The sequence below is a fragment of the Piliocolobus tephrosceles genome, chromosome 20, assembly GCF_002776525.5.
Source record: "Piliocolobus tephrosceles isolate RC106 chromosome 20, ASM277652v3, whole genome shotgun sequence".
NCBI lineage: Eukaryota > Metazoa > Chordata > Mammalia > Primates > Cercopithecidae > Piliocolobus > Piliocolobus tephrosceles.
Genome location: NC_045453.1, coordinates 11,496,257 through 11,516,456, shown reverse-complemented (window position 1 = coordinate 11,516,456; position 20,200 = coordinate 11,496,257). Strand labels below are relative to the sequence as shown.

At 50.0% G+C, this 20,200-nt stretch overlaps 1 protein-coding gene across 1 annotated transcript in view; it reads right to left on the bottom strand.

The window, feature by feature from the left end:
* Positions 1–2,036: 2,036 nt before the first annotated feature.
* ARHGAP40 (Rho GTPase activating protein 40) overlaps positions 2,037–20,200 on the bottom strand; it is a 49,292-nt gene continuing 31,128 nt past the window's right edge. Inside the window, exons 6-15 of the mRNA XM_023227951.3 lie at positions 17,659–17,824; positions 14,651–14,742; positions 13,962–14,039; positions 13,414–13,573; positions 10,852–10,934; positions 8,783–8,989; positions 6,512–6,652; positions 5,541–5,710; positions 3,987–4,042; positions 2,037–2,938 (exon numbers count right to left, since the gene is read on the bottom strand). Coding sequence (XP_023083719.2) covers positions 2,847–2,938; positions 3,987–4,042; positions 5,541–5,710; positions 6,512–6,652; positions 8,783–8,989; positions 10,852–10,934; positions 13,414–13,573; positions 13,962–14,039; positions 14,651–14,742; positions 17,659–17,824 — 1,245 coding nt within the window. The 3' untranslated portion in view covers positions 2,037–2,846. The remainder of the gene's footprint in view (positions 2,939–3,986; positions 4,043–5,540; positions 5,711–6,511; positions 6,653–8,782; positions 8,990–10,851; positions 10,935–13,413; positions 13,574–13,961; positions 14,040–14,650; positions 14,743–17,658; positions 17,825–20,200) is intronic.

Genomic DNA, 20,200 nt, shown 5'->3' with positions numbered 1-20,200 from the left:
ACATGATGCCAGCCCACGCTGGCCCAGACTGCAAAGAGCCCAGAGGAGCTGGGCACCCACCGTGAGCTAAGCTAACCCAGTGGTGGAGCTGGTGCAGGATCATCAATCACAACGATGCCACAGCGTAGAAAAAGATGAGCCCTCAGATAGCACCGAAGATGAATGGAGAAACTGACATGTGATTAAACTGGAATCTTCTGCTGGTGGCTGACAGCCCACTCTGAGTGCAAAGTTAGCACAGCTGGGCCTGGGCTCTCGGCACTCACAGAGGCACCTGCCTCACCTCCTGCCAAGGGTAAATGATTTTCCCTCCAACCACACAACGTCCTGTCATCCCGACCCTGGGAATGAGTGAATGAGGTGCGCAAGGGGACCGGCACAGGTGCTGGGAAGCACAGGAGGATAATACCATTAGTCACTATTTCAGGCTGTCTTGCCTTTGTTAATAATTAATAATAATAATGAGAGCGCTGGTTGAGCACTTGCTGTAAGTACTTCAGATGCATTTTCTCATTTTCATACATGAACCCAGGGAAGTGAGAGTTAAATAAGTTGATGAGGGCAATAGCTTCTGGAGCAAACAAAGGGACAGAGAGGAATTCATCCATCCATTCATTCATTCATTCATTCATTTATCCAGCCAATTTTTATTGAGCACCTACTAGTACCATTATATCCACATCATATCCATTATATCCATAGAAGTGAGAAAAGCTCACATGGTCTCTGCCTTCATGGGGCTACATCCTAGTTAGGGAGACAGACAATACAAAACGGACTCAATAAGATAATTTAGGATACTAATAAATGCTAGGAAGAAAATAAGATGATGCCAGAGAGAGTGACAGAAGAAGCAACCTCAGATAGGGTGGTCAGAGACGGCCTCTCAAAGGAAGGGACATCTGAGCTGAGATCCGAAGGTGAAAGGAGCTGGCCATGGAAGTAGCTGGGGGAAGAGTGTCATGGACAGAGAGAACAGCAGGTGCAAAAGCTCAAAGCAGAAATTAACATGGGATGTCTGAGGAGTCGGAAGGAGGCTCACGTGGCTGGCTCTGCAAAGTAAGGCGGGGGGTTGGGGGAGTGTAAGTAAAGTGGCGTCAGAGACATAGAGCTTCATAGGCCAGGGTAAAGAGTTGGGATATTTGTTTAATGGGATCCCTCTGGAAGGTTTTCAGCAGGAGGGCTTTCAGTAAGATTGAATTTATACTTTTAAAGGCCCACAGTGGCTGCTAGAATCAGGCATCCAAGTTTCTCACAGAACACTGTGCCTGTGCTCTGGCAGGCGGAAGTACCAGGAAACAAATACCTGCACTCCTCCGGAGCAGCCTTCAACCAATGACTCACAGGAGTTGAATAAACACACTGGCTCCTTTGCCCCTCGAGTAGGGTAACTTTAAGGGACATCTTCCACATTGGTGTTTCTCAGAGTTCTCCGGTGGAATTAAGCTCCAGACGCCCCCAGTGGTAGCTTGCTTGTGATTGGGCACCCTTTTATTAGACTGCCTCCCCCTCTTTCTCTCATATCCCCATTCTCTTGCATTTCTTAGGACCAGTATTTGCACTTGAATCTTTGCCTCACATTTTGCTTCTGGGGGAACCCAAACCGAAGACACTGGATTATTGTGAAGATTAAATTTGTGAGCCTCTTGGCACATGTTAGATGCTCAGTAAACTCATTGTTAAGTGAACAAATAAGCGAAGCCTCATCTGGCCTGAGGATACAGACCCAGGGCTGAGGAAAGGAGGAAGGGCGAGACCTGGGACTGTAAGAGATGGGAGGATTCCCAGAGAGGCTGTCCCTGCAATGCCCCCACCCTTCAGCAACGGGTGTCATTACTCCATGCCTCCCCACTCTGAGTTCTCTTCCTGTCCCCCCGGTGGTTGTGGGTTCAAGGCGTGGCTGGACCACATGGGCCAGAGCCCTTTGAGCAGCTCAGCAAGATGCTCTCGTCACCAAGCTCCCATGTCAACTCGCTGGAACGACAACACCCACCAAGCGTGGGACTGGAGAGAAAAACACTTAGGCAAAATAAGCGTGACATTGAACTTGTGCCTTTAATGTTTAAACAATTTAAATATCGTATTACAAAATGACAAGATTATACAAATCAACATGTAAAGCATGAGAGCTGTGAAGCGAAATCTTCGTCTGCCCAGTTCTCCTGGGGCTGATCATGGCTGCGATGTTGGCTTCTTCTCCCTGAGGCCCCAGCCCTCATCCTTGAAGGACTCTGAGAGGGCAAGAGGCTTGTCCAAGGTCACAGAGCTCTCCTGGTTTTGTTTCTGGTGCTGCTGCCACTACACATTGTAGGGCCACTTTCAAAACAATCTTACCTGGGGGGAAAAAAATCCAACTATCTCTTGATAGAGGTGCTGCATTTTAAAATTTCCTCCAGTCTAGAAGCCATGGACAGAAGCCCATGGAGATCCAAGTGCCCCAAGTGATGGTGTCATAACAGCAAGCTTGATGTAGGAAGCAACTCTCCGGAGGGCTAGAGGGTGTAGGGGAGCGAGGGCTTTGTGTGCGTGGTTAAAACATGAGAACGGTGAAGGGAAGTTCTTCCTCTGTCCAGTTCTCCCAGGGCTTCCTCTCCCAGTTCTCCCAGTTCAGCCAAGCTGTGTTGGCTTCCCCTCCCTGAGGCCCTGGCCCCCATCCCCTCTGAGTGGAGAGAGCACTAGCCCTGAGTCTATTTCTGAGGGGTCTGAGAGGCATTTCAGAGAAGGATGCCTTGGAAGAAAACTCAGACCTTCCCTTGAAATAGCTTTGTTCTCATGCTGGGTACATGGACACAGAGCCAGCAGGGGAGAGGAGGAGGCATCCAGGCTGCTCCTAAGAGTCGCAGGGTTTAGGTGGGGCTCTGTTTAAGGACCCACTCGCCATGTGGGTTGGCACGGTACAGATCTAAGAGGTAGGCATCTGGGTCCAGGCGATGCTCATCTGTGGGAAGAAGGGGTGAAGGAGGTTGAGTGGGAGGCTATGGGAGACGCTGTTCCCCTGCGCAGAGTCCTTCACCAGGCAGAGCACTGTCCCCTGGCTGTATGCATCTTGACTGCTACAGCTCACAGTTACCACTTCTGCTGGAGGACTGAGCTCCGCTGAGGGAAGATGCCTTGCCAGAAAAGTGACATCCCCTCCCCCTGAGAAAGCCCACAGTCGAAGACTGATGGACACAGACTACCAAAGACTAGTCTCCTTGCCTCAAAATGCAACAACTCTGATGTGATTTGTGCTCTAGAGCCCCCTAGTGGATCAGGCCAAGCTCCAGGATGTGGACACTCCTGGTCTCTGCCCCTTCCCTATCCTCCTTCACTCCTTCCCTTGGAACCCTTTTCTTGAGGGGCACCCGCTCAGTGCATCATGTACTACTGATGCCATGTCTTAGCCTCTGCTTCTTGGCCAGTGGCCCTCAAAGTGTGGCCCTTCGACCAGCAGCATCCGCAACTTCTGGGACCTCATCAGAAACACACATTCTCAGGCCCCACCATCTGCGTCTTAGCCCTCCAGGGGATCCTGAGGTTCCGGTAAAGTCTGAGGATCATTGTTCTAGAGAATGCAAAGGGAAACAGCTGCCCATCCTTGGTTCCCACAGAGCCAGGGACCTCCCAGAGCCGGACATTTATTTGCAGAATTCCTTAAGGACTCCTTGGCCCCTGGGCCAGGGATGAGGTCCATCCCAGCTAGGGTGTCCCAGAGGAGTCAGTTTCACTGGTGGTACTGCCAGCCTTGACACTAAACAAACCTTCTGCCTCTCTCTGCAAGCCTGAGGCCAGCTCCAGGCAAAATCCAAACTCTAGGATAGGCTTCTAAGACTTGCACTTTAACCCTACAGCAGGACTCTGCCTGGTTTCATTGGAGATAGAGGCCTGAGGGGAAGGCTCATCTCCAGGCAGACTCTGGCCTCCCCCAGAAGGTCTCAGTCAAACTCTGAGGTCGAAGAACTCCCAGGGACCCGGGCTCTGTTCCCGTTTCCCACAGTGGAACTTACTGATATTCCCTCCAACTTCATAGAGGAGGATGTTGGCTGACTCCATGGGCCTGTGGCTGTAAAACAGAGAAAGAAAAAAAAAAAAACTCCTGCCTTTTCCTTCTAGAAACAGCAAGACCAACAACTGTGCATGGCCCCCAGGTCTGGAAAGGGCAGTCCTCCCTGATTTTCAGTCCCACTGGGGAGAAGATGTATAAGGACCCTCCTGAGAGAGCTGGAGCCAGTGACAGAGTCCAGCAACCAGGGGCTGGGGAGAGGTAGCTGGAGGGCACGTGGTGAGGCTCAGCCAGAGGTGCACCCCGCTGCGAGGCTCCTTCCTTCCGGGCATCAGAATGGAGACTGCGAGGGCAGGGGAATGAGTGGTGACAGATGGGGACAGGAGCCTGCGGTGAGGGGAAGATTTTGTGTCAAGATGGATTATGGACATTGTATGATTACATATGATAATTATGCTTATCATGTAAGAATCACAATTATTATATGATAATTACGGATATCCTGAGTTCAATTCCACGGCCTCTTATCTGCCACGTGGCCTTAAGCAAGCCCCTTCTCTTTTCTGAGTCTTAGTGTTCCCATCTGTTCAAGGAGGAGCTGAACCAGACAGTTGCTGAAGATGACAGTCTGAGGATTCCTTGTGCCAATGCCAAGAAGGAAACTCTTGAGGGCTCAGGCTGTTTCCTGTACCCTGGGAATGATGGCTGCTCATCAGCCCCCGACCTTCTTCCAGATCCTTGGCCAAGCTCTGCTCCTTGCTGCAGAACCTTTGCCGTGCAGTTTTCTGTGCCAGGAAGCCTCACCTCGCTCCCAGACGACACCAGCTTCTTTGTCTTCCAGACACATTATTCCCTGCATTGCTTATGAAACCTAATACAGTTTGTAACTTGATCTTTGGTTCGTGACTATTTGCTTTATGTCCAGCTCTTCCTCAGGGCTGTGGGCTCTGAAGAGCACGGCCTCTGTCTGTTCTTTTCATGCCTAGTCTATAATTCTCTTAATACATGGTGGGCCAGGTGCGGTGGCTCACGCCTGTAATCCCAGCACTTTGGGAGGCTGAGCTGGGCAGATCACTTGAGGTCAGGAGTTTGACACCAGCCTGGCTAACACGGTAAAACCCTATTTCTACTAAAAATACAAAAAAATTAGCCAGGCATGGTGGCAGACGCCTGTAATCCCAGCTACTTGGGAGGCCAAGGCAGGAAAATCACTTCAACCTGGGAGGAGGAAGTTGCAGTGAGCCAAGATGGCGCCACTGCACTCCAGCTTAGGTGACAGAGTGAGACTCCGTCTCAAAACAAAACAAATAAACAGAAAAACATGGTGCCTGGTGGTGGGCATTCATTAAATACCTATTAAAATGAATGAGTGGTAGTTATAATGATTATTACTTGGAGCCAAGAAGCTCTCTGAGGTTGGAGAACCCATCTGACCACCCCAGAAAGGGAAGGCCAGGCCAGGCCAACAGCGTGTGTAACTCCCTGGTGGCTTTCAGCTCTGGGGTGCAGACCCCTCCCTGCAGGGGAGAGGCTCCTGCCTCCGGGAGGTGCCCCTTACTGTAGAAGGAGGCTGTTCATGTCCTCACTGCCTTCTTGACCCTTGGAACCAGTGCTGAGGTGCTCTGTGAACTGCCTCAGGACATGGGCCACTTTGGTGCTGGGGGTGAGAGGCACCTTCAAGGGATCCTTGATAGGCCAGACCACCTGGATCTTTGCCACCTTGGGAGTCTGCAGAGAGAAACAGGAAGATCCATATACACAAGAGCCAGTATGCCTGGAGTTCAAACATGGATGTATAAACATGCATACATGGCACTTACACAAATGCCCACGCTGAAAATCACAAGACGCCACACGCACACACGCACACCGGCCACTTGGGCACCGATCACAGACATACACATTCTGGATGTGTGCACACACAGACACAGACAGAGAAACATGCCTGTGTTTCTACGCCTGTGTTTGTGTTTCTGTGCCTGTGTTTCGCACTCGTACACACAGCAGGGGTACATGCAACGCACCCACAAACACAGACATGTAGGTTTGTATAAAGACCCATCACCCACACATTGCGCACGATGCAGCCTCGACGCTCATCAATTTCTCTGATCGGGACTTTAATAAGGAACCGTGTTCAGGACCCCTCCCAGGAATACTTAGTATTTTTGGAAGGCTCTTCCCTTCCACTATCCCCCTCCCAGCCCCAGTCACCTCACACCCCGCAGAACGATCCCCATTTTCCCAACCCTCGGCCTGGGGCTGCCTAAAAATGGGGCGGAGGAGACGGCTTCTAGGGGAAGTCTCCGAGTCACTCCATTTCCCCTCCCCAACACCCTTGTAAGCCTTCGTTTCGCAGCCACGCCTCCTCGCTCCCCGTGACGGCGCCGCAGCGCCCCCTGGCGGCCTCACTGGGCCGTTGCTGGTAGCCCGGTAGCGGGGACCTGGAGGAAGGTTAAGCACCAAGCTCCAGGTGCCCTCCTGTCGCCTAGGGCCCTTCTCCACCTGTCTGGGGTCGGAGGCACTCACCGCCTCGAGGCTGTCCCCCGTCTTGACCCTATCTGCGTGCATCCTCCGCAGCCAAGTCTTGAGGCCCGCGTCGCAGAGCTGAGGACGCCTGCTGCTGCTGTCGTTCAGTTTTCGCACCTGGGCGACCAGGAAAGAGGCGACCTGGCCAGAAAGGATCGAGTCTCGGCAGGGTGATAGGACTGCTGGGGCCGAGAGGCAGAACCCCCTCCAGGGTCATCGTGGCCTCTTCCCTGGCCCAGCGTCCCACAGGGCTTGGAAATACGCATGTGTTGGACTTGGGACGGAAGCACTGGTTTGGTGGAATGAGGAGGGGGCATTCAGCCCCTGAAGTGGGCCTTGGAGGAGGGGGCCCTGAGAGTGGAGCCCACCCTGAGGCTTAGTGGACAGTGGTTCCCCTCGACAGAGGCTGGAGGGTCCTGCACCTGCTGAGGGATAGCTGCTTACTGGCACACTCAGGCAGGGGTGTCCCCAAAACACACCTGGGCAGGCTCTGCTCCGAGAACCTCCAGACAGCCCACACTGGGGGATTCCGATAGAGGCCTCCAGATCAACCCATGCCTCTCTGTGGGATCCGAACCAGTAAAGTCAGAGAACCCAGACTCCATGGATCCTGATAATAACACGTTTCTGTCTCCCAGGGTCTGATGGAACTGGGGTCGATTCTGAACTCCCCTCTTTGCTATATGTGTGCTGACTAAAGGTGACACACACGGGGAAGGGCAAGGGTGATGGGGGTTCTCCCCTTTCACTTTTTCTGCATCTATGTTGTCTGAAGCTTTTCTAACAAGAAAACATTCAGGAATTTCTTGAATTTTTAAAGCTCCCTCCAATAAAAAGAAGTATTACAATCCAATGTCTTTTAGTAGCAACATTATCTCAAAGGGCTGAGTGCAGAGAAGAAAGGAACTATGGGGGTGTAAGGGGTGTATGAGGGAGGAGTAGGGGACTTTTAACAGAGGAGTTGACTCTTGAATTAAGAGGTCTTGAAGAATGAGTGGAGGACAGCAGGCTTCTGCCATTTAAAAAAAAAAAAAAAAAAGTGGGGGGAAGAGAATTCCAGGCAGAGTAAACTGCATAAGCAAAAATTCAGAAGTGTGAAGTACTAGATGAGTTTGGAGTGCCAGCTGGCACTTGCTGTGTTTAGAACACAGAAGAGTGCCCAGCAGGGTCGGAGAAAAACTGAGAACAGTCAAAGAGGGCTTCACTTGCTGGTTTCTGGAATAGGAAATTTAATCTAATGACTTCACAGAAGGAGGGAGGGATAGGAGGAAGGACTGTGGTTGGATGGATGAGTGGACAGTTGGATAGATGCATGGTTGGTAGATGAGTAGGTGGATGGATGGGTGGATAGTTGGATAGATGCATGGTTTAGTTGGAGAGATGCATGGTTGGGTAGATGGGTGGATGGATGGATGGGTGAATGAGTGGATGGATGGATTGGTAGATGAGCGGATAGATGTACGATTGGTGAATGGGTGAGTGGATGATAGATTGGTGGATGGGTGGATGGGGGAGTTGGAGGAATTAATGGATGGATGGGTGGTGGGTAGACGGGTGGGGGGATATGTGGGTGGATAAGTGGGTGTGTGATGAGCAGATGCATAAATGGATGGGTGGGTGAGTGAGTGGGTGGATGGATGGGAGACTAAATGGAAGTATGAATGAACAGATGGAGGGAAGACACGTCTCTGGGTGAGAAAGCAGCCGGGTCAGCAGTGGTAGATGGTGCTACCTTGTGTTCACAGAGTCTCAGGAGCTGGAGGGGTCTCAGTGCTGCGGGCACCATGCATGCTGACACTGCAGAGGGGCCTCTCTCCTCTGGCTCCTCGCCTTGCTGTCACTTGTTACTCAGGGCAAAGCTCATAGTGGGGGCAGGGGGGTAGGGGTATCCCTGTTATCTGGTTCCGGGCTCTGTTTTAGGCAGGCCCTGTGATCCCGGGCCTCAGGGATGGGGCTTTCTCAGCAGTATAAAAGCTTTGATGTGAAGAAATTATTTGTGGGAGTTGGGGGAACTCCTGCAATCTGGGGTAGACCAGATGGCAGCAGACTGACAGACTGACAGAGAGGCGTGGCAGCGGAGGCAGAAAGGGAAGACACTTCTTGGTCACTAAGGCAGGGGGAAGAAGAAAACACAGTCCTGTGCAAGGCCAACAAAGGGCCTGGAAGGGACACACTAGGAAACTGAAAGGACAATGCCCAGGCTCCTGGAGAGCAGGGGTGGCAGGGCAGCGGCACCCAGAGGAGGGATACCCAGCACCCAGCAGCACTCACCGTCCACAGCAGATCCTGGTAGTGCACCATTATCTGCACCACCTCGGCTGCCCCCTCTGCCAGCTGCTTCTCCTTGCCTTTGGGGAGCTTGGGGGGCCGCCCTTGGTGCAGAAAGAGGTTAGGGGCCATCACGGTGGAAACATTCCACAGAGTCATCTTGTTGTGCTGTTCCCGGGCCACCACCTTCCTGAGGAATTCCAGCAGCGCCTGGGGAAGGGGGCAGAATCTCCCTCAAATCTCAGCCCATCCCTGGCGCCTCCCCACCATCCCCAGGGCATCCTGATGCATGACAAGGGGGCGCTAGGAAGGAGCCAGGAGCTGGGAGGGCAGCAAGAGGGGCTCCTGTTCCAGCTGTGCCACCAGCCCACTCTGCGACCTCTCTGTGTCTCCACTTCCTGCTCTGCAGTGTCCAAAACACTGTCCCTTCCCTGCTCCCTCAGAGACTAATGAGACAACTGGGTCGGATTTCGGCTTCCAGGTAGAAAAGGGCCACAGGTCTGGAACATAGGTCATTTCCTGGTGAGGCCCAGGACAGCTCCTTCTTTCTGGAGTCTGGATCTACCCAAAATGCAAAGGAAAGAATAGGGAAGCAGAGACACTGGGAAGAGCAGGGGAAGGTGATAAGACCTACCATTTATGATGTATTCTTTGTGTTCCTGGGCCTTTAGTTGGTACATCTTATTTAATCCTCATAGTAACTTTATAAGGTAGTTTTTTTGTTGTTGTTTTTGTTTTTGTTTTTGAGTCAGAATGTCACTGTGTCACCCAGGCTGGAATGCAGTGGTGTGATCTTGGCTCAGCTCCCTGCAACTTCTGCCTCCCAGGTTCAAGTGACCCACCCACCTCAGCCTCCCAAGTCACTGGGATTACAAGTGTGCACCACCACATCCAACTAATTTTTGTATTTTTAGTAGAGACGGGGTTTCACCATGCTGGCCAGGCTGGTCTCAAACTCCTGACCTCAAATGATCCTCCCACCTTGGCCTCCCAAAGTGCTGGGATTACACACATGAGCCACTGCGCCTGGCCAAGGTAGCTCTTATTATTGCATGCATTTTATAGAGAACGAAACAAGCTTGGAGAATGCACCAAGAGTCACACAGCCAGTAAGGACAAAGGGACAGAGTGAAGAAGGGAGGGACTGAAGAAGGGAGGGAGGGATTGATGGATGAATGGATAAATGGGTGAATGGATAAAGAAAAGAAGAAGAATAGATGGATGAATGAGGATAAATGGGTGGAGGAAGGAAGAATAAATGGAAAGGAGGTGGTAGGGAAGGAGGAAGGGAGGAAGGGAGGGAGGGAGAGGGGATAAGAACAGAGGACACATACTGAATACCCTGCAAAGCATCATCTTCTACCCTACGATTCCTTATGAGTTAGCTTTTATGATTTCCAAAATAAGATGCTATTAATGCTATTATCATCCTCATTTTACTGAAAAGGAAGCATAAACTCAAGCAGGAAGATCTGGGGCCCCTTCACAGGCTGACCCTGGAGGCACATCTGGAGTGTGACCGAAGGACAGCCAAGAGGGTATAGGGAGCTGGGCGAAGGCTGAGCATCCACTCCTATATGACAAGGATAATTTGCTAAGGGATTTTTCCCAAACTGGTTCAGCACGGAACACCAGTGCCGTGCAATGCTTTCCACAACAAAAGAGGTCCCTGATCAACTGCGTTTTTAGAGTGCTGCATACTCTAATCCCACTTGGAGATTCTCTCAAATCCTCAATATACCAAAGGCTTTGAGAAGTCCTGGGGAGAAAAATATTCTTAACCTTGTTTCATGAACTCTGTGTTTACTTATCCAGGCTTGGCCACAAGGTGCTAACACCTGTTAGCACCACGTGGAACTGCTGCTCTGTAGTGCCCACTCTGGGACTATCCCTTTTCAGGGCTCATCTACTTTCTTCAGGAAAAAGTCTCAAGAGAGGTCTGTGTGGGTCGTCACTGAACCCTAGCAGCTGGCAGAAGTTGCGGAATGAATGAATAAATGAGCACATTTGGAGCCATGGCTGTGGGTGTGGGCTGACATGGCAAAGTGGTGGTGGTGCATGGTAACTCTTACCTTTAAGGCATTTCTGTTGGGTTCTGGGAGGATGAGGATGAGCAGGTGAAGAACCTGCAGGCGCTGCTTCAGGTCGGGGATGTCTGCGGGAAGGGAGGGACCTCAGTCTCCATGGGAGGCTCAGGGACTCCCTCCCTCAGTCTGGTCTCTTCTTGGGGAAATTCCAGAGCTGGAAAGCCAGGGAACAGCCAGGAATCCCTTTTTTCATAATGTGCGGGATTATTTCCTTGTCTAATGTTGGCTCAGACAGAGCCCTGACCAGTGCTGGCGGAGAGGTTCACTCGCTATACTTTGTGTAGCAAAATAAACACGCACATGCATGTGCATGCACGCACCTGCCGCACACACCCAGATATGCAGTCCAGGCTACAGCCCAGGGTCAGAAATGCAATGAACCAGCAAATCAGCCTTACGAAGGGAGACAAGAGAGCTCAGTGGGCCCAGACAGAAGGTTTCGTGAAACCCTCTGTATTGTGAGGGTTGAAAAGGAAAAGCCGTCTCACACCTGGTGTCAGGATCTCCGGGGAGAGGAGGCGGGTAGGAGGAGGTAGTAGTTACAGATTCAGAGAAGGAGTTCATCAGAGCCAGACAAGACCCAGCAGCTGAGAGCTGCCTGGAACCTGGAGAAGAGCTGCATAGGAGACACAGAGGCTGAGCACCCGGGGCGCCAGACCTACAACCCCATATGACCTTCCTTCCTTCCTTCCTCCCTCCCTTCCTTCCTTCCTCCCTCCCTTCCTTCTCTCACTTATCAACAAATACCTATCAAGTACCTGTCAGGTGCTATGCTCAGTCTAGGCACCTGGGACACAACAGTGAAGGAGGAAAATAAAGTCGCAGGCTTGTGGAGCTTACATTTCAGAGGGGAGACACAATACACAAGCAAAGAATAAATCAGAGTATGATGGGCATCACTGCATCATTATAGAGGCTAGCAGGCAGCACGGAGTGTGGGGTCACAGAAGGCCCTGCACAGGCTCTGACAGCCAGCTGAAACTTGAAAGGCAGGAAGCAGCCAAATGAGGGCGGAGGGAGTTTCCATTCAGAGACAGCAGCAAGTGCAGACGCCCCAGGGAAGGAAAGAGGAGGGGGAACAGCAAAGTGGGAGGGCCTGACCAGACAGTGGGGAAGGAGGAGGCCAGGAAGAAAGGGGGCCAGAAATAGGCAGGACCTGAGCTGAAGCAGGTGGGCCCAGTAAGGAGTGGAATCTTATTACAAGGGTGCTGTGGAGGATGGGTAACAGCATAGGGAAGGGATCTGATTTATGTTTTGCAATGAGGTCGACGCCAGGCCTGATGATTCATGCCTGTAATCTCATCACTTTGGGAGGCTGAAGTGGGAGGATCACTTGAGGCCACGAGTTTGACACTAGCCTGGGCAACATAGCGAGACCCCCGTCACTACAAAAACATTTTAAACAAGTATGCCAGGCATGGTCTCATGTGCCTATATTCTTAGCTACTTGGGAGGCTGAGGCAGGAGAATCACTTGAACGCAAGAGTTCAAGGTTGCAGTGAGCTAGGATCATGCCACTGCACTCCAGCCTGGGTGACAGAGCAAGACCCCGTCTCTTAGAAAAAAAAAAAAAGAAAGAAAAGAAGAAAAAAAAAGAAAACAAACAAAACACTGAGGTTGTGAGAATCAAAGTTCAGAGAAGACTTCTCAGGATCCCTGTCCCCTCCCCTAGCTTGGGGGTGGAAATCAGACTGCCTGAGCCTTGAAGCTTTTTGGAGAATTCAGAGAGACAGGGAGAACCTCATGGTCATGAATGAGATCTCAGGAGAGCTGCTCCACTTTTCTGAGAAAAATTAGAAGTGACTATGTTTGTACATTGTGGATTATGAAGAAGACCAGACAGGAACATATATATGCAGACTATACATAGAGCAAGGTCTGTGCAATACATGCTGATCTGCAGACGCGCGCACAGATGGACACAGATGGACGTGATCTGCAGACGCGCACACACAGATGGACACAGATGGACGCAATCTGCAGACACACACACACAGATGGACGCAATCTGCAGACGCGCACACACAGATGGACACAGATGGACGCAATCTGCAGACGCACACACAGATGGACACAATCTGCAGACGCACACACAGATGGATGTGATCTGCAGACACGCACACAGATGGATGCGATCTGTAGACGCGCACACAGATGGACGTGCACACACATGTGTCCACAGATACATGGGTAGACGATGCTGATAAGCTCAACCCCATGGATGTCAAGATGTGAAGGAAACCAGTCCACTCGTCCACGTGAGAACTAATAGGGACTGTAATGTGCAAAACCTTAGCCTCCTCTCCTCACACACCTGCACATGCACACATGCCATACAACACACACAGGACACGCGTGCACATGCGTATGCACACATATTGGGCTCACATGCTCACACTTGCTTCTTCCCCCATTGGTTGGACATTTCTGGAACAGACATTTCCAGGAACGGGCAGTCCCGCCTTTGCATGGCTTCCCCTCTCCAACCAAGGCCAGTGACATCCAACTCTCCATCCTTGCACAGGCTAAGGGCTTGGGCACACTCACTGGGCACCACAGCGAAGGCTGGGAGGTACTCAGCCGTGAGCAAAGGCGTCGGCAGCTTCCGGATGAACCTTTTGAGCAAATCGGAGGCGTCATTGTGATGAACCTCGTCCCAGCTAAAAAGGCCAGCATAGAAGTCTCTCTCCAGCTTCTGTTCCAGCCCCTACAGGAAGGAGGGGCACGAAAACACAGTTGGCCCAGGGCTCCAGTAGAAGCTGCTCTACCACTTCTCTGGGGCTCAGTTTCCTCCTCTGCAAAGTGGGGACAACAAGAGCACCTCCCTCGTGGGGTTGAAGTGAGGACTAAATGGCCTAAAGTGCGTGTCACTGAGCACAGGGCTCTGCTCATTAAACGTTGGTGGTCTGACTCCAGGGCCACTCTCTCCGCCACCATGCTCCTCATGCCACCTTCAGCCTCTCAAACCCTCGACCCACACGGAGACCAAAGACAGATCACCAGTGAGCCAGGGACTGGATTATCTCCCGGCTTAACACACATATGAGGATGGGGGAGATGCAGCCTCAGTGAAGCGGGGGAAGCCAAACCATTACCTTGACCCTGGCCTGGGATCCGGGCACCCTGAGAATGCCTTCCATGTCCAGTCCTCTCTTTTCCAAACAGGACAGCAGCTGTCAGAGACAGAAACCAGCATTTAAACTAGGAAACACTGAAAAGCAGGATTCAAAATGGTGTGTCTGTCTCCCATGAAAATCAGAAAGAGGGGGGTACCGGGAGAAGCGTTTCCTTCAAAATAATAATAGCTTTTGTGACCACCTCCATGAGCCAGGCATTGTGAGAGCTTCATATAGATTTTTCTCATTTAATCATTGATAACAGGAGGATACTGTTATCATCATCCCAATTTACAGATGTTGAAAGGGAGGCTAATGAAAGGTCAAAAATCCACCCTTGACTTTAAGATTCAGAAGTTAAAAAGAAAAGAAAAAAAAATCCACCCCAAGGATCGCTAGAGGCCAGGAGTTCGAGACCAGCTTGGGCAACATAGTGAGACCCTGTCTCTACAAAAAAGTTAAGACATAAATTTACAAAATAAAAACAACAACAACAACCAAAATCCACCCCGGGTCTCTGAGCTAGCAAGTGCCAGAGTCAGAATTTGAACCCAGGTCTGCCTGATTCCAAAGCCCATCCTTTCTCCCCTTTGCTAGATGTCTCCTGACAATGGTCCCCAGAGCCAGCTTCTGAAGGATTAAATAAACCCAAGCTGGGGATGACTTACGGCTTGAAGGACCAGTGGGACCTGTGTGCTGGGGAGGACTTTGTGGTCAGCTTCTAGCAGGCTGTCAAGGGGCACACCGAAGAGGCGAGTTTCTGCAGGAAATCAAAGAGCAGAAGGCGCGTTTCACTTCCTGGAGCGACCACTGGGCTTGGACCTGCAAGATCTCCTGGGCAACTAAAATCAGACCCCTTTTCCTGTGGAAGGACTGAGCTCTCTGGAGAATGGCTGGACCCAAACCTCTCCTCTTGAGCAGAATATTTGGCCTCAGCAGTAATGAAGACATCACTGCTGAGGAGATATGTCTCAGAGCAGAAAATCTCAGCTGGATAAAGAAGTATTGAAAGAGCCGGGTGCGGTGGCTCCAGCCTGTAATCCCAGCACTTTGGGAGGCCAAGGCGAGCGGATCACCTTAGGTCAGGAGTTCGAGACTAGCCTGGCCAATGTGACGAAACCCCGTCTCTACTAAAAACACAAAAAAAATTAGCCGAGCGTGGTGGTGGGTGTCTGTAATCCCAGCTACTTGGGAGGCTGAGGCAGGAGAATTGCTTGAACCCGGGAGGCAGAGGTTGCAGTGAGCCAGGATCATACCATAGCACTCCAGCCTGGGCAATAAGAGCGACACTGTCTCACAGAAAAAAAAAAAAAAGTATTGAAAGGGAAGTACGCTGCTGCTTCAGGGAGCACCAGGTATAAAAATGTAACAGCAGTCCTGGGTAGAGCTCTGGCTCTGCAGGATGGGCCAGGTTCTAGAGAATGTATTCCCCAGGTCCATCTTAACCACCCCGGCTTGAAGTCTTCTCAGGCAAACTCCTCCTTCCACATTTTCCCACACCTTCCTTCTTTCTCCCTTCTCTGGCCTACCCCACCTCTGCTAGATTCCTCTCCCTGGTCTTTTTTATTCACCATCCTCTTGTCTTTAAAGAAACAAACCAAAAAAACCAAACCAAAACAAACCAAAAAATCACAATGCATAATGCTGACAATGACGCAGCAAGATGAACACTTTTGCACACTGCTGAAGGACAATATTATCTCAAGAACTTAACTCATAAATGTAATGTAAAGTAATCTAAGATGTATTCAAAAGCATATATATAGCAGTAGTGATTGTGTCTTATAGTAGGAAAGATATGGGCATCAAAAATGTTGGCTAATAGGGAAATGGTTAAATATATTAGAATACATCCACAAGGAGGAAAATAGTGCAGTGATTAAAAATCGTGTTATCACTGAGGCAAGGTGGCTCATGCCTGTAACCCCAGCACTTTGGGAGGCTAAGGTGGGAAGGTCGTTTGAGCTCAGGAGTTTGAGCCAGGCCTGGGCAACATGGAAATACTGCCTCTCTACAAAAAAATACAAAAATTAGCAGGGTGTGGTGGCGCACACCTGCAGTGCCAGCTACTCAGGAGGCTGAAGTGGGAGGGTCACCTGAGCCTGGGGAGTTTGAGGCTGCAGTGAGCTGTGATCATGCCACTGCACTCCAGCCTGGGCAAAAGAGAGAGACTCTGTCTCAAAAATAAATAAATAAATAAAAATCATGTTTTCAAAGAATATTTAATAGTTGTGGTAGATGCCACTATTATTCTAAATTCATTACCCCTCTTTGTATCCACACCCTCTGCCATGTGAACTTGCAAATCTTCCCATTAGGGAAGCACAGCATACCTCCTCACTCCTTGCTAGGCCATGTGACTAGTTTGGACCAATGGCATGGGAACCTACATGATGCAAGCAGAGGCTTAAAATGTGGTAGAGTTTGCCCTCTGAGCTTCTGCTGTCACCATGAAAACATCCTCCAGACGGCCAGCTGGTCCCAGGAGGACGAAAGACCTGAGAGCAGACCTACACTCAGCCAACAACTTGGAGCCAAGCCCAGCCTAGATCAGCCAAGCTACGCCCAGTTTACCCACAAGCACGTGAGCAAGAGTAAAGAGTTCTTAAGTCATGAGTTTGGCGGTTGTTTGTTATGTAGCATTATCATGACAACCACTAAATGATACAATAACTGGAAAATGTCCATAATTCTATATATATAATATTCTATAATATAGATTGATAACTATAATATATTCTATTATATATAATGTAATTATGAAACAGGGTCTCATAGTTCTATATATATATAGAATTGAGACAGAGACTCTCTCTGTCACCAAGGCTGGAGTATAGTGGCATGATCAAGGCTCACTGCAGCCTTCACTTCCCAGGCTCAAGTGATCCTCCCACCTCAGCCTCCCGGGTAGCTGGGACTACAGGAGTGCACCACCACGCCTGGCTACTTTTTTGTTTTTTGTAGAGACAGGGTCTCACTATGTCACCCATGCTGGTCTCAAACTCCTGGGCTCAAGTGACCCTGCCACCTCGGCCTCCCAAAGTGTTGGCATTACAGGAGTGAGCCACTGCTCCCAGACCATAATTATATAATATGAGGTGAAAAAAGGATACACATACATACACGCAAAGGAAGATAATGCACGAAAATTGCTTTTCTGAATTATATTTTTTCCTTTTTGTATTTTACTCTATTTTACAAATTTCCCACAATGAGCAGGAATTGTTTTCATATGCAGAAAAAAATGTAAACAGAAGGAATATAGAAGCTGAGCATATTGGCCGGGCGCAGTGGCTCACGCCTGTAATCCCAGCACTTTGGGAGGCTGAGGCAGGCAGATCACGAGGTCAAGAGATCAAGACTATCCTGGCCAACATGGTGAAACCCCGTCTCTACTAAAAATACAAAAATTAGCTGGGCATGGTAGTGCACACCTGTAGTCTCCGCTACTTGGGTGGCTGAGGCAGAAGAATCGCTTGAACCCGGGAAGCGGAGGTTGCAGTGAGCCGAGATCGCATCACTGCACTCCAGCCTGGTGACAGAGCGAGACTCCATCTCAAAAAAAAAAAAAAAAAAAGCTGAGCATCTCTCTCTTGGTGGGAGAGTTCGTGTACAGCTCCCTGTGAGAAAGCCAGGACTGTGGCCACAGGGCTTTCCCTGGGCCAGGGCTGCTCACCTGCCGCTTTCCACTTGCCCGCTTTGCTCCTCTTCAGGTCCAAGCCAAGGACATCACAGAGCGCAGTCAGCTCTATGAGGGCCAGAGAAGGTACCTTCCTCATATCCTGCAGGGACAAGTCTCCTATCCTCGTCACGCCAAGTCTGCCTTTGGGGATGGTAAACTTCTATTAATAGAAAGGGAAGTAAAGACAATTTGTCAGGCTATGTGTCTGATGGGTATTTGGGGGTTCCCCCTTCTCCCCTGGGCATTTAGGCGGAAGGAAGAGCAGCGTGGATAAGAGCTGGGGCTCAGGAGTCCATCCTCAAGTCAAGTCCAAGCTCCACCTCTTGCAAATGGAGTGACATTCTGAGCCTCTGATTCCCCATCCATAATCATAAAATAGAGCCTCCCTCAGAAGGTTTTTGCATGTTTGTTTGTTTTTTTCTTTGGAGACACTGTCTTGCTCTGTTGCTCAAGCTGGCGTACAGTGGCATGAACATTGCTCACTGCAGCCCCGACCTCCTGGGCTCAATTGATCCTCCTGCCTCAGCCTCCTGAGTAGTTAGGACTACAGGTATGCACCCCGACACCTGGCTAATCTTTGTATTTTTTGTAGAGACAGAGTTTCTCTGTGTTGCCTGGGCTGGTCTCAAACACCTGGGCTCGAGCGATTCTCCCAACTCAGCCTCCCAAAGTGCTGGAATTACAAGCATGAGCCACCCCAACGGCCTCATAAAATTTTAGTGGGAGCAAATGACCTAATGGATATAAAGTGCTTGGCACTGTCCCAAGCACATAGCGAAGCCTCAATAAACGGAAACTGTTTTCACTGCCTGCCCTCCCACAAGAGGACCTGGAGAAGAGGGATCACCCCATGGCCTTCTTATTCTTGCTTCTACTCTTGTCCTTTGTTCCTCTCCCTCACAGGGTCTGTCCCCAGCCTTGGCCATGCCACCCTCAGAAATAAAGAATGCTCAACCCTGCCATCTAGAGGCCACATTGGGAATCTGCAGGCAGCTCCAGGCTTTCCTGCCGCCCAAGGTCAGAGAAGGCAAGCAGGAGGGCCAGGCTTGCTCAGCACTGCCTGGAGGGCGTGGCCAGATCACTTCCCAGTGCCCCTTTCGAGTGAGTGCTCAAAGGGAAAGAAATGGTAATTGATGCTTATAATACAGCCTAGTGCTTGAGGCATGAGCTATGGAGTCACACCCCCGGGGTTCAAATCCTTACTTTACCTGTGAGTGCAAGCAAATAATTTAACCTGTGTGTTCATCTGCAAAATGGAAGTGATAACAGTATCTACTTCACAAGACTGTTGGTAAGATTAAATTCAATAAAGCGTATGAAACATGGTGCCTGACACATAGTGAGTACTCAGTACTTATTACTACTTTTTAGTTTATTGACACAATTATCACCAGCTTAATAGAATGAAATTAAATCAAATATGTGAAGTACTTAGCATAATGCTTAGTGTGTGGTAAAAGATCAATATGTGATGCCTTTAGCATTATTATTATTATTCACAGGAGAGTCTTGCTCTGTCGCCCAGGCCGTAGTACAGGGGTGCAATCACAGCTCACTATAACCTTGAACTCCTTGGCTCAAGTGATCCTCCTGCCCTAGTCTCCTGAGTAGCTAAGATTACAGGCACACACCACCACACTCAACTTTTTTTTTTTTTTTTTTTTTGAGACGGAGTCTCAATCTGCCACACAGGCTGGAGTGCAGTGGCATGATCTCTGCTCACTACAATCTCTGTCTCCCAGGTTCAAGCAATTCTCCTGCCTCAGCCTCCCAAGTAGCTGGGATTATAGTTGTGCACCCCCACACCCAGCTAACTTTTGTATTTTTAGTAGGTATGGGGTTTCACCATGTTGGCCCAGCTGGTCTCAAACTCCTGACCTCAAGTGATCCACCTGCCTCGGCCTCCCAAAGTGCTGGGATTACAGGCATGAGCCACCATGCCTGGCCCACAACAAATTATTTTTTAAAAATTTTTGTAGAGATGGGGTCTTGCTATGTTGCCCAGGCTGGTCTCGAATTTCTGGCCTCAAGTGATCCTCCCACCTCGGCCTTCCAAAGTGCTGGCATTACAGGTGTGCGCCACCATGCCTGGCCCTTTAGCATGATTAATTATTATCATCATTCATAATTTAATGGAGAAACACTGTCAAAGAAAAAGACAAGATAATGTTGAATATTAATTATCTCTGATGTTTTAGAAATAGAGACTCATTATTAAAAAATTTTAGGCCAGGCACAATGGCTCATGCCTGTAATCCCAGCACTTTGGGAGGGTGAGGTGGGTGGATCACAAGGTCAGGAGATCGGGACCATCCTGGCTAACATGGTGAAACTCCATCTCTACTAAATATAAAAAAAATTAGCCAGGCATGGTGGTGGGTGCCTGTAGTCCCAGCTACTTGGGGGCTGAGGCAGGAGAATGGCATGAACCCAGGAGGCACAGCTTGCAGTGAGCTGAGATTGTACCACTGCACTCCAGCCTGGGCAATAGAGCGAGACTCTGCCTCAAAAAAAAAAAAAAAAAAAAAAAAAAAAT